The 14056-nt window shown below is 38.9% G+C and overlaps 5 protein-coding genes across 5 annotated transcripts; 4 read left to right on the top strand and 1 right to left on the bottom strand.

The window, feature by feature from the left end:
• Positions 1 to 320: 320 nt before the first annotated feature.
• Positions 321 to 639, top strand: PHYBLDRAFT_8248 (hypothetical protein; the record flags this gene model as incomplete). The annotated part of the gene is made up of 2 exons (XM_018443608.1): positions 321 to 353; positions 442 to 639. Coding segments are annotated over 2 exons (231 nt in total), but the record flags the coding sequence as incomplete, so codon positions are not given.
• Positions 640 to 1405: 766 nt separating this feature from the next.
• Positions 1406 to 2986, top strand: PHYBLDRAFT_188199 (hypothetical protein; the record flags this gene model as incomplete). The annotated part of the gene is made up of 5 exons (XM_018439464.1): positions 1406 to 1464; positions 1511 to 1578; positions 1644 to 2027; positions 2106 to 2244; positions 2341 to 2986. 5 exons carry the CDS (start codon positions 1406 to 1408, stop codon positions 2486 to 2488), a joined length of 798 nt encoding a protein of 265 aa, XP_018287979.1. The 3' UTR covers positions 2489 to 2986.
• Positions 2427 to 4537, bottom strand: PHYBLDRAFT_34849 (Homeodomain-like DNA binding domain-containing transcription factor). Its single transcript, XM_018440040.1, has one exon. It carries the CDS (start codon positions 4509 to 4511, stop codon positions 2847 to 2849), a length of 1665 nt encoding a protein of 554 aa, XP_018287978.1. The 5' UTR covers positions 4512 to 4537; the 3' UTR covers positions 2427 to 2846.
• Positions 4538 to 6417: 1880 nt separating this feature from the next.
• On the top strand, positions 6418 to 7672 carry PHYBLDRAFT_42645 (hypothetical protein). The gene is made up of 4 exons (XM_018440181.1): positions 6418 to 6617; positions 6713 to 6805; positions 7085 to 7330; positions 7450 to 7672. The coding sequence occupies exons 1-4, from the start codon at positions 6470 to 6472 to the stop codon at positions 7506 to 7508; spliced, it is 546 nt and encodes a 181-aa protein (XP_018287977.1). The 5' UTR covers positions 6418 to 6469; the 3' UTR covers positions 7509 to 7672.
• Positions 7673 to 8227: 555 nt separating this feature from the next.
• On the top strand, positions 8228 to 12954 carry PHYBLDRAFT_171959 (hypothetical protein; the record flags this gene model as incomplete). Its single annotated transcript, XM_018436700.1, has 10 exons — positions 8228 to 8348; positions 8506 to 8912; positions 9158 to 9305; positions 9413 to 9572; positions 9666 to 9902; positions 9941 to 10175; positions 10275 to 10779; positions 10900 to 12075; positions 12151 to 12727; positions 12825 to 12954. 10 exons carry the CDS (start codon positions 8228 to 8230, stop codon positions 12952 to 12954), a joined length of 3696 nt encoding a protein of 1231 aa, XP_018287976.1.
• Between the last annotated feature and the right edge of the window lie 1102 nt (positions 12955 to 14056).

Raw genomic sequence — 14056 nt, 5'->3', positions numbered from 1 at the left:
ACTTTAATATTATCACAAGTAATTAAACATAGTATACACCGATCATTTTGGCTCTTCCTTGTTCACCTTCTACGCTGTAGTTAAATATCCGCTATAATCAGTAGATTAGAGGTGAATAAAGTGATATAGAGAGAATGGAGGGGGGTACAAAGTAAGCCCTGCCTAAAATCGACGTCACATAATTGAAGCCACCCACTCATATGTACCCTTTGGGTCGTTGGGTGTTGAAGTTGACTACAACAACGATGCATCGCCTCAAGTCGCAAGGTCTCAGCAGCCGCATTCTCTCCAAGGGCACTTATGTTCAGCCCAAGGACAGAGTAAAGCAGTGGAACATTCTCACCGGAGACAAGGTAAAATTATATATAGTTCTTTTTTTCTTTTAAATAAAGAAAGCAGCAACAACAACAGGGGCACCAACCAACTCCTCTCACTTGACAGGTCGCAATTATTGCTGGCCGCGACAAGGATACAATTGGCGAGATTAAGTCAGTCAATCGTGAAACAAACACTGTGATTGTCGAGGGCAAGAAGCTGGCTAAGAAGCATGTACCTCACCAACCCGGTGCCCCTGATGGCATCATGCGCAAGGAACAGCCCATTCACCTTTCCAATGTCATGCTGTTGCACCCTGACACCCAGTGCGTACAATGCAGATTTTTCTTTTAGATTTACTCTGAATTTCTGGTTGACCGTTTTTTATTTTTTTAATATAGAATTCCTACTCGCATTGATCGCCGTAAGATTGAAAAGACAACCGATGATGGTCGTGTTGTGTCACAATGGGCTAGATTTGTTAAAGGTACCGATGTTGAGATCCCTAAGCCTGTAAGAAAATACGATGATAGAAGTGGCGGTAAGTTTAATTGAGAAAGGAAGAAAGAAAGAAGCGGGCAATTTTAGGGAAGAACAAATGTAACTTACTGTTATTTTTTAGAGGAAGCATTTACCACTTCTCCAGAAGAGGCTGTCAAGGTAACATACCTTCCTAAAGCCGGTAGCCCTCCTTTTCCTGCAGAGTTGTTGAAAGAGCTTCGCAACCCATACAAGAAGCGTACCGCATAAAAAATATATGTATATATATGTAGACAATCTTTTTATTATGCACATACTCTTTCAATCACTTTATCTCGATCTCCTCTCCAGCACGCAAAACACAACATTCATTAATAAATAAATAAAAAAAGAAAAAAGGAAAAAGGAAACCGAGACCATTTATAAATGGAAGAATTTAGACCTCTCTCTCTCTCTCTTGTCGTGTAGCAAAACAGGAACTATCTGTGTGTGTGTGTGTGTGTATGTAAACAGCATAAAATGCTTGACGTAATTTGCGGAGACGAATAAAGAGGATTTTGGCTTAATACACAACTTTTGTTGTTTTGTCATTTCTCGTTCATTAATTCACATGTCTGATAAACCATCAAAGAAAGGGAAGCTTCTCTTCAAAGGAGACAAGGATCAAAAGTAAGCCATCCGGATTTACAAGATTCAATACTAATAAATAATTTAGAAAAAAGAAGAGAAAGCACAGCTCTATGGACAGTGAGGAACGTACTACATCTAGTACACTCGAGAATGGTAAAGACCAATACAAACATACGCAGATTTGCTTTTAACATCACGGAACTCATTCGTGTATTTAGGCTGGGTTCGTGCCGATGCCTTGGATGATCTTGTCGGTCCTCTCTTCTTCACTCATCCAAGCGATCCGCCCATTTGCTTTACCGTGGATGACAATGATCGCTTGTTGGCGTACCCTCTGCCTTCACTTGCAGAGACTCCTCATCCTGAGCCACTAATTGTTAACCAGGTGTTGGTTGGATCTCGCCTGCTCGGGACTTCTAATTCATTTACATTCAAGTCATTCAACAGCAAGTACCTCAGCAGCGACAAATTTGGAGTGGTAGAATGTAACAGAGAGGCAATCGGTGGTACAGAAGAGTGGGAGCCTACAACAACTGAGGCTGGGTTCGCGTTCAAAAATGCCATGGGTAAATTTCTGATGATCGATGAGATTGCAGGAGGAGGTAAGGAATCTACGCGTATATAATTAAAAACATCTATATATATAAAAGAGGCTTTGGATGATAATAAAAGAATCGTAGGGTTCAAGATTAGAGCAGATTCGGAAGAAGTTGGGTTTTGTGAGACATTCAGAGTGTACTGCCAGGCGCGGTTCAAGAGAAAGAATAAATTCGAGAAGAAGGAAAAGACAAACTCGGGAAAATTGGAATTGGATAATGTGTAAGTAAAATATTATTTTGAATACAGAGTAAAGGCTAAACCGTAATCATCATCATTAATATTTTTACTTTAAACAAAACAAAAAAACGAAATTAGTAAGAAGTATCAATCATGGGGCGGTGGAAAGTTGCATTTGACAGAAGAAGATTCTCATCAGTTGAAGCGAGCCAAACAAGACGGTCGTTTTGCAGAGGCTTTATTGGATCGTAGAGAAAAGGTCAAGGCGGACCGTTATTGTAAATAAACATACGAAAAAAAAATGCTTTGGATCTAGAAGATACTCTATAGAGCTATACGCGCACAACATTTTAACGGTGTCGTATTACAGTTTAGTTTTGGGTTTAATACTGTAGTTTAGTGCAGTGGAGTGGAGTGTAGTTTATTGTGTAGTGTATTGTGTGTATGGTGTTAATTGACTTTCAGAGGTAAGGTAAAGTGAGGTAAAGTAAAGTAAAATAAAACGAAATAAAGGGAAGAAGAAAAAAAGGTAGAAGATATCCTTGGCGCATGGAGGATACGGTTGTTGAACAGACATTTACATTGCGCCCGCATGTGTCCCCATATTCACACTCTGTGCGACTGGGTCGAGTGAGTAAACTAGCTTATGTAGATCCAGACGCTGGAAGACTTCCTGAATAACCAGCTGAGCGTGCAATTCCATTGGACGACATTCCTGACATTTGCATAGAAGAGGTAGGTGTTTCGACACTCATATTTGGAGCTGGCTTGTCGGAAACTGCAGAAGGATCCCTAAAGGCTTTGATCCAGCCACTTTCGACAAAAAAGTCATATATGCGACTAGTTTTATTGACGTCGATCTTGATAAGTGCTCGTGCCTGGCGTCGTTTCATATAACCTTGCTTGGCATACTCTTTGAGTATAGTATCCTTGATAACCAGATAAGGCCTTGGCATGATACGCAATGTAGAGCACATAATCTGCTCTTCTTCGGTCAAAAGATGCACACCATCCGCTTCACCAATATTCAATGGGTTGGCTGGTTTACGTCCTCCAGATGCAGCGGCAGAGGTAGAAGTGGATGCCGCAGAATAATTATAATTTGGAGTGTTGGCCACCTTGTGCTTGTAATAACTGGCACCATTGCTCGGTGAAGAGAGTGCAGCCATCTGCGCACGATAGGAATTACGCTGATTTGTAGAAGCACTGCTGGCTCCAACCTTTTCATTCGAAAGAGAAGCCATGATCTTGAGACGCCCGAGGCGCTCTTGCTTCTCTTGTTCATACTGTTCACCTTGACGGAAAGATGTCAGGCCCGCCTGACGCCACTCTTGCAGGGTTGCAATTCTATCTCTTAGCTGTTGCTCTTTTACTAATCCCTGTACAAACATTTCATAATCTTCGGGTGTTTGCAGACGACAAAATACCCGTGTCTTTTGATAAATCTCTCGTTCCTCTTTTTGACGTTTGCGTTCCAGGGCTTGTTGTTTTTTAAAATCAAGCCAACCACGTTCGAATATCATCTTTTTACGTTCCACGCGACGGTCTAAACGAGAGTTGTATATGTCGAGAACCATGACTTTGAGGTCGATCTCCTCTTGGGTGTCTTCGTCATTAAAGACCATGTCTTTGACTGACTGCTCCGCTTCGTTTTCATATTCCGTCTCGAACTCGAAACGACGAGGCATATAACCCTGGATCTCATGATAAGCTGGACCACTTGTAATAGGTTTGTTGTTGTTGGAAGGTGGCGGCGGGGCAGGTTTTGTTGTAGTACCCCCAGGAATTGTGGCACGGGATCGTTCGAGACGAATTCGTTTCTGTTCTCGCCACTCGTCTTCGCTTGCTTCTTCAAAGGTTAGATTCATGCGTGGTAGTGGCCAGTGTGGGCTCGCTACATATACATCGAGATAGTGCTGTTCACATTCTTCTTTGGTTTTTGTGCCCACTACTTCTGCAATCGTCTGCCAGTTTCCGATGCCGTTTTTCTCTGCTGCTTCGATCAACAACAGTTCTTCATCGGCATCCCAATCCTCGGCAAAGATGGGGAAGCTGTGCGGCTTTACGATCCGATAGTCATGCCATGTCTTGTGCTTCAATCCTTCTACACCACTGCAGAAGCATGTGACGCAGAGATCAAAGTCGGGACAACTCGAGTCAGCGCATCGTATGCGAACCGTGTTGGTCACGTCGTTGGAACACCCATCGCAGTGGTATTTCAGTGTTTCCTTGTCATCCCCACCAGAATCAGCAGTTGAGCTTGCGTTGAGAGTACTTCCCGAAGACTTTTGTCTGTGGGTAATGGTCATTGGCTGTCACTTGTTGCTTGCCTTTGTAACTAAATAACCAAGTGATTATTTTTCGCTTAGATAGAGACACCTAATCATCGATTGGCCCACAGGCTGCGTCATGAAACGAGTCACACCAGCCCACGATTGGTTTCCCACAACAGAGGCCAAATCGTCTTGGATCCTCAGACAGTAATAGTGAGTGATATCCAAAAGGGACGTGGGCAAGTGAAGTGAACTGTCAAGGAAGGAAATACATCCTGAAGAACTGGATTGAAATCAAAGAAAGAAGCGCTCTTGTGCGGGAAATGAAATAGAGTGCCTGTCTCGATCTTCAAGTCCCACCAATTTCTTCCGTTCATTTTAAAGAGTGCCACTGAAAAGGGCGTTTTCTTGGCACCAGGTTCAGGGTGTGCTTTGTGCTATGAATCTAGCAACAGCAAGCGTTTGGTCTGCTGGTTTAGATATGAAGATTTGAATATAATAAAAAAATAGAGTAAGAAATATCAATCAGCCCTCAATTTTCTTTGTTTTCTTTTTCTTTTTCTTTTTTAGGTACTTTTTATATATATATATATATCTGTAACAAGTTGATAGACTCCTTATTGTAATACTTTAATATTTATATATACTTTTTCTGTATCTAAGCAACAGACGTTTTTATTTTGTGGCGAGCATACGAGTTAATTTAAGATAAATTGAGGATAGTATAATGCTAATGTCATGATATTTTTAATATCTTAAATAATAAAGGAAGGAAGAAAGAAAAGTGCATGAAATATAAAGGGAGTAAGCCATGGATTGTTATAGCGTATATTATTATGTGATAAGTATATGTATATGTATATGTATAGATGTGCGTGTATATATCTACTCGCAAGCCCTACACACACGCACACAAACATGCACAAACGTAGATTGGCCTATATTCTATTCAAATGTATAGGTTTGAGGTGTGGATAAGATGTTGCATTTGTAACAAGGAATACATTAGAGTATTGCGAGCGTTGTTTGAGTCCTAGGAAGTCAATAAGAATAGTAATACTATTAAGTAGCTAATAATTCTCTGGATCATGTCTATGATAAAGTATAAAATAGACTGTTTTTGTTATGAATTAGTAGTCTAGATACACACAAATTCTCAGAAAGAGAGGCATTATGTGTACATATAACTTATAAAGCATCAAATAGCGGTCAAGTATTTATTATAATCAGAATGTCTATCTTATCCCCTTCAAGCCTTTTTCTTTTTTAAATTCCCTGAAACTAAAATCTGTCAAGCTAAATGTCAAGAGAGCCTATTGGTCCTTGAATATATTTAGGGATATGAAAAAGGAGTAAGAATGTACCTTGTGGTGAATTCGTTCAGGTATTAAAAGAAAGCGCTAATAATGTATAAATATAAATATATATATATTTGGCTGTACGCAACACATATTCTAAAAGGTACATAATCCAAAATCCATAATCAATCCTAAACCTGAGTAAGATTAAAGTAGCCGAAATCTGGCTGGGTATCATGGCAAACTGTTTTCCGGAACAGCAGACAAATCGGCCCAATGGTCGCATCAAACCACGAGTCAAGTATAAGCCAATATGACCCTTAGGGTATGACCAAAGCCCTATCGACCTTTTTTTTTTCTTTACCCGTTATTTCTTATCTTTATATCTCTTCTTCTTTTTCTCTAGTCTATAGAATTATAATAGAATTACTCTACAGAACAGTACATTTTTTCACAGAACAAGACTTTAGACAAAAGTCCATCTTCTTATCCTTGAAGAAAAGCAACCTTTTGCTTAGGACACAAACGGAGCGGTGAGAAGAGCGGGGTGCGGAGTAGGAGCGTCCGACTTTGAACAGTGGATCGACGTCAGCTTGTGCCAGGTGCTGTGTCTAGACAAATGGACGCGGTGCCTTCTCCTTTACTTTTATTACTCTTAAGTCTCCAAACACCTCATCACATCATCACTCTAACGCCATGGGTTTAAGTTTTTCAAGATTATTTAACGATCTCTTCGGAAAGAAGGAGATGCGTATCTTGATGGTTGGTCTTGACGCCGCCGGTAAGACCACCATCTTGTACAAGCTCAAGCTTGGTGAGATTGTCACTACAATTCCCACCATTGGTAAGTCAGATGAAAACATAAGATGGAGATGTGGTCCTAGTGCTCTGGACAGTCAAAGGCAAGCGTGAACTCCTTTATCTGACATCTCTTTCTAGGTTTCAATGTCGAGACCGTTGAATACAAGAACATCGCATTCACTGTCTGGGATGTCGGAGGTCAGGACAAGATTCGTCCTCTCTGGAGACACTGTAAGTCAAGCCAACGTGAAATACAATACAGCTAAAATAATATCCTTCACCTCCTCTCCTTTTTGGTCTTCTCCCTCCCCTCTATTTCCTTTCTTTTATTTCTCCTCTTCTTTTGCTGTTTCTGTTGGTGTTAATAATATTAATACTTCCTCCAACTTCAACTCCCTTTTTTTTTCCCTTTCTCTCTCTCTCTCTCTCTCTCTCTCTCTCTCTTGGTATACTTGCACAAAACACAAATTTATTTATTTATTTTATTTACATGTAACCTATCCTATCCAGACTTCCAAAACACCCAGGGCATCATTTTCGTTGTCGATTCTAATGATCGCGACCGTGTTTCTGAGGCTCGTGATGAACTCCAGCGTATGCTGAACGAAGATGAGCTTCGTGATGCTCTTTTGCTCGTGTTCGCCAACAAACAGGATTTGCCTAACGCCATGAATGCAGCCGAGATTACCGACAAGCTCGGCCTTCACGCTTTGCGCAACCGACAGTGGTACATCCAGACCACCTGTGCAACAAGTGGCAAGTTCATAGTGTTAAATATAAAAAACAAAAACAAAATGAAAAAAAAGAGTATGAATTACAAGAGCGAATTTGCTAAGCATCTTTTCTTTTTATTTTTGTGTGTATGTGGGTAATAGGTGATGGTCTGTACGAAGGTTTGGAGTGGTTGTCAAGCAACATGAAGAAGAGATCTTAAGTACCAAGTCTTTTAAAAGATACAGTCGAGGCGTCTGTGTTTTATGGCGCATATTTCTACAATACAAAAAAAAATACAATACACAAAGAGAGAATCTTATTTCCATTCATCTTATTTAAAGCTTTTTTTTTATTATTATTTTTACAATCTTCGTGTTTTCCACCAAGCCCACACAGACTTTGATAATAGAAAAGAGAGAATACTTTATGCTGTCTATATATCAAACTCAAGATATATATATACCAGCTTTCATAGTAGCATACTTACTATGCGTAGATTTATAAAAAAAAATTATATACATACATACATACATACATACATACATGAAAGAGCTCAAATTTCAAGTGGCTTAACATGGTACAATAGACTGGCTTGAAAAGAAGCCACTGTAACAATGTGTATATTAGTGTTATGTGTGTGTATATATATGTTGGATGGTTTGGGGTATTTTTCCCATTTTTTGTATTAAGTTTAATTATTCTTCTTTTAATCACATTTAGTTCTCAAATATCATGAGAAGCCATGTGCAGTTCATGTCTTTTTTATTATTTTTTATTAAATAAAGAAGTGACCTGTTTTAGCCAAGTTTCTCTTATTCACCTTGCGCAAAACACGAGGCTCCGAACCAAATATCTTTTCACAATTAGCATTAACTTCACTTTATACTTCCCACAACACCTTCCTTTTCCCTTTCATCATAATTATTTCTTAACACCATTATGGATAGCTCAAAGGCACGTCTAATAGCCGTTGAGCTTGACACTGCTCGTTGTAAAGGCGACTGGCAGGCAATACCTGAACTAGCAAAACGTTACAAAAAGTGTCGACCCAACGAATCAGGTAAACTTGAACCCAATCCAGAAATAAAAGAAAAAAAGTATCAATTATTAAAGAATTTAATAAACTCAACAATACACTTGTTTTTTTCTAACGGTATTTTTATTATTAATAATAATAATAATAATAATAATCTTTTAAATAATTAAAAACAACAAAGTTCTTGAAACCACTGTGTGTGTAGAATCCGACTTTATAGCTATACTCCGTCAAGTACGCAATGAATATTTAATCCAACCAAAAGAAACAACCGAAAGTATTCAAGGAAACACACCTCAAAATCAAAGCACACATACACTACATGAATCTGGTTTGACCAGCAGCACAAGCTTACCGACCTCAAAATTTAAACGATCCGCCAGCTCCAAAGAACCTACCGGCCAAATATTTTCATTCGAATCGAATCGAGCCGATATTGATTATGTGAATGATAGCCCTCATCTCATCACTATTCAGCCTAGACTTACTATCAGCCAGGTTCAAAGCTGCTTGAAGCGACTGGAAACAGTAGTTCAAAGACACGCCAAAACTCGCAACTTGGAATCTCCAGACGATTGGCAAGCTCAGGTACATAAAATACTTAGTAGTAACACGTTATTTCTCTCTCTCTCTCTCTCTCTCTCTCTCTCTTTATTGTTATTACTACTACTAGGGTAATTTTTAGGATTATAATTCTTCTTGCGATCCATTGAGTGAGAAATTACTCAGTTTTTGGACATAGTGTTACGTTGCAAGAACCCAAAGAAAGAAACTCACGGACCTAAAGAAAGTCTTGTCTAAATACCTTTTTATTTTCTATATTTATTTCTTAGTTCTCAAAAATCATTGTCGCCAGAATATACTGTGAATCTGGAAGGTACACAAAGGCACTAGAGGCATTAAAGAAACTTGCCCTTCCATTAGATGATGTCAATGCTGGTTATGGATTAGTCCTTTTGGTACAAGCAAGAGTAATCAAAGGTAAGGGAAAAATCGAACATTTAATTTGATTAAAGTTAAATTCTGGTGAAGGTTGTACTCATGAAAGCTACATTTATATTGTGCAACGGGAAAAACACACACAAAAGGTTTCTGCTTTGAAATGGAAGGTGATGTTGAGGCCGCTTTGGCGTGCTACAACAGTGCCTGGGACGTAGCCAGCAAACACCTGACAGAGAAAAACGAGTCTCTATCATTTTGGGTAGAAGAATGTCTCTATCGTACCATTCTTTTGAGGCTTCGTGTAGAGTAAGTAGTGAAAATAGTCACAAACTAAATGAGTGGGCTGTGATCTGATTGTGGATGTTGAATAATGTCTTTTTATTTGGTTTTGATTTCTAGTGCCCCTATTGAAGAGATTCTATCAGCCATGCGTGGCTATGTCCAAATGGTTTCTACTCATTGGCCTGTTCATTGGCGTATTCACAAACGGTGGATTATTTTCAGGCACACGGCACGATACCTTACCCAGATATGCCAAGAGGACAATTATATTCCCGCACCTACCGAGAATTCTGTAGCCAATGATACGTATGTAATATTAGTCTGCAGAAAATTACAGCAAGCTTTATCTCACATGTAATTCTCATACTTTATAATTATGCTTATTATTTTAGTGCTTCAATAGACTCGTCTATTGAGAGCGAGCACTCAAAAGAGAAGAATAATCAATTGGCTTTCCAAGAGTTTTGTAGACTTACAAAACTTTTCAGAAACCTTTTGACATCTCTTCAGCTGTATCTTAATCCAAGAATGCTCAGTTACAGAGTATCAGAACTTGTTGATATCATCATGGAAGGTCATCGGATTATTGGGTGGGGAAGTAACAGTGACGTTCAGCGGGTTAACCAGGTAAAGGATGTTCTCACCAATGATATGAAAGCAAATGTACTGTTTGAATCTATTGTACTAACCTAACAACTATGGTGATGTTAACTTGACTAAAAAAAGTTTCTCTGTGATGTTAAAGAGATGACATTTAACAATCCTGGGGTAATGCGACACAAGTTTTTTGTTCTCATAAGACTAGGCGAATTCGAAGAAGCGCTTTATTCGTTACGATCTTATGCTGAATTAATTGGCCTCCCTGATATCGACAAGACAGATTATGATTCATCAGAGTCTGACCAGACAACAGCCATTAAAATCAGTCCTGCCGACAAAGCTGCTCTAATCCAAACCAGACTGGACGCTCTTTCTGCCGTAGAAGGCGATGTAGGATGGAATTCAGACTCCCATGCTAGTAAAGAAAACGAAATGAATGTCCTTTCAGTTTTATTAGCTGGCGCACAGCTTTATGGAAGAGAGTATAAGAGTGGAATTTTGGCAGCAACCGTCTCTGAGCTTGCCCTCACATTGTACCAAAGGGTTTCACTTGTCAGGAGTAACGACAATAATATACTAGCCCAATGTTACCTAGTTCGCGGTGTATCTCTGTGCCTTTTGGCTATCCAAAGTAAGTTTGTGTTTGTCTATTTTGCATAGTATTACGGAACACACACACAAAATATAAATATCATATTAATTTATACAATAATTACTCATCACCAAAAAAAAAACACTGTGTTTGTTTTAGGCTGTGATGAAAACACGCGTTCTGCAAACTTTACTGAATCTATTGCGTTACTTAAAGCTTCTGTGAAAGCAGCCCCATCTTCTTGGCGGGCATACTATGAGCTGTCGTTGGCACAAGCACAAACTAGAGACATCAAGGGGGCATCTATCTCAATATCCAAGTCCATCGAATTGAATCCTGAGCATCTTCCTTCGTGGCATCTACTGGCTCTGCTATGCTCTTGCAAGCAAAATAAATCTGTCTTTGAATCCCTCGAAACTATTGAAGCTGGTCTAAGAGAATGTGATATTGATATTCCTACCCTTGACATCAAGAATATAGTATTGTCGTGGTCTGGGGAAGACAAATGCAGTCGTTATTACTTCGAAACTGCTGAATCCTATCTCACCACACGCATGTCACAGATATTATTTTTGGAGACCCTGGAAGGACCAAGATCTGTACTTAAGCTCTATCCAGAGCTATTCACCATTTATTCAAAGCTGTCACAAAGTTTAGATTTAAGTAACAATGCTGTTCCTACACCAACTCTGCCCATCCCATCCAAGAAAAATAGTCTCAAGAAGGTAAAAACTGACTCTCCAAAGACCACAAGCTGTCCTTCCTCGCCAACCTCTCCTAGGCATCCAAGACTCGGCACAGACGAGCAACTTGGTCTAATTACAGCGATCTCTAAAACATCGAGCCGCCCCACATCTCCCACGTTGCCTAAATCACCAACATCACCCACATCTCTCCGCCAATCAAGAATCGGGACTGAGGATCAACTTGGACTGATCACGCCTATCCCTAGATCTACTAGCGCACGAACCCAATCTGTAACACGCAAGCGAACACAGAGTCGAAAGGCATCATTAGACTACCCAAGGGATATGTCCGAGCCACCACTTCCGACTGACATTCCGGTCCCTATGTCTCCTCTACTAAGTGAGACAGAGACCCTGAAAGCATTTACGACCAAAATGACACAAGAAATTAACGAAACCGTAGACCAGCTCTCTGAACTATCTGTCGGTCGAGGCTCATCTGATGGATTACCAAACCCCAAGCTTAAACCAAAGCAGCGTAGCTTTATGGACATCAATATCATGAAACGCATCAGCAATAGTCAAATAACACTATTACCAGCAAACTCCTCTGTTTCGGTGGCAAAAGAAGCAAAAAGAGAATCTGCAGGTAAGTTAATTCTTTAAATAAATATGGCTTAAATTTTTATCTATATATTAATTTTTTGGGCTTTTATCAAACTAGCAAACCATAAGGAATCCAGGCGGTCTGGCACGACTGTTCGTGATCTGACCACTGTTTCATTTGCCTCTGTTGTTACATCTTCTTATTTATTCGGAAGCAAAAACAGCGTTAGTAATATGCACAGTGCTTACCGCCAGGTTAGCAACACCGTAGCGCTTGATACTCGCTCCAGGTCAGCATCAGATGGTTCGACAACATTTGTTTCTCATCGACGAGAACGATGGAACATGCTTTTGATGAAACTATGGCTGATGGTCGCAAGTACTTACATGCGCGCGGGATTTATTGATGATGCGATGCGAGTTATTTCTGAAGTAGAAGATATGAATATCTCGAGCCCAATGATCTGGTATCAATTAGGTGTCCTCTGTATCAAGATAGACAGACACAATCCTCTGAGAGGATGGGATGATATTGGAATCGATTCTTTTAAAAAGGCGCTCAATCTTGATCCAGAACATGTCGAAACACAGGTTGCATTGGCCAATGTATACCTTGACAAACAAGAGCCTGAACTTGCAGAATTTCTCTTGCTTAAAACTACATCTGGAACCGGTTGGGACTCTGCCGAAGCATGGTAAGCAAATGAGTCGCTCTAAGACTATCTTTATTATTCGATTTAGTTAATAAACTCCTTTAACAATGATTGTATATAATTTTTTTTTATTTACTAGGTATATGCTAGGCACAATATATCAGAAACAAGAGAAAATTGAGCAAGCAAAATGTTGCCTTTTTTATGCTCTTGAGCTTAATGAGACCACACCATTATGTCCATTTTCACAGCTTCCGTGCTTTGTTTAACTCGATTCATTTGTTGTGTTTCTTTTTATTATAGAGCTTTTCATTTGTGTATTGTATTCTATTTCTCTCTAATATATTATTAACACCAAATTTAATTTATTTATTTATTTTTGTAATCATATTATTTCAAATGATCCAACATGGTACCCCTACACATGTAAACTTTGTTTCCTTCAAGTAAAAATTTTAGTAAAATTTGCGCAACTTATAGTGTACTTGTGCTTTTAACAACCAATGACTAATGAGTGGCTTGCAGTACAAATAATTACACGATCGCCGTTTATGGAGCGAAGTGTCAATAATCTTTCATTGAGTTGATATACAAAGAGAGGAAAAAAAACTTAAGCTACATTGTTAAAGTCATTTCCTTTATGAATACAAGTCTCAAAACACTTATGAAAAAAAAAGAGAGCTTAAAGCAAAAATTATATTGTTTTGATTTTTTGAAAACCATTTTTATTATAAAAACAAATATTGACATGGGTATAAAACTAGTAGGCTAAACATGTGTTGCTTTATCGCTGTTAACGATTAACGACATTCTAACTATCTCACCTACTAGTGAAATTTCACTTTTTTAAAAAGTAAAAGATCTATACAAAAGAAAATTGTGATAAGTTTCGTTGTATATAAATAAATACATCAAGACAATATGATATATTGAATATTTAAATGATCGCAATATTTTCAAGAGAAAGTATCAGATAGGAGCGAAAGAATTTTGAAGTCAACACTCAGAGGGTAGTAAGTCCCCTGTCAGTTGAACTATGCCATGCTAAAGCTTTATCATCACTTGTATTCTCACACGCATACTTATGTAGTGCGATCAAATAATTGTATAAAAAAATCGATAATTACCTTTAAAGAACTTTTGTCTGCGTTGATCACAGCTAAGCACAAAGATATGTAGAACCCTGAAGGGGAAAAAACATATTGGTTTTTTTCGGAATATAACCAGCAAGACATTCATTCGCGTGTAAAGAGAAAAAGGGAGAGAGGGATAAAGAACGAGGAAGACTTCCTTACACTTGTAAAGAACAAGTGAATCAAGAAGATTTCAACGAACCATCAGTAAAGGTACAAAGTGAAGAATAAACAATTT

The sequence above is a fragment of the Phycomyces blakesleeanus genome (assembly GCF_001638985.1).
Source record: "Phycomyces blakesleeanus NRRL 1555(-) unplaced genomic scaffold PHYBLscaffold_20, whole genome shotgun sequence".
Lineage (NCBI taxonomy): Eukaryota > Fungi > Mucoromycota > Mucoromycetes > Mucorales > Phycomycetaceae > Phycomyces > Phycomyces blakesleeanus.
This window is presented reverse-complemented; position numbering and strand designations above follow the sequence as displayed.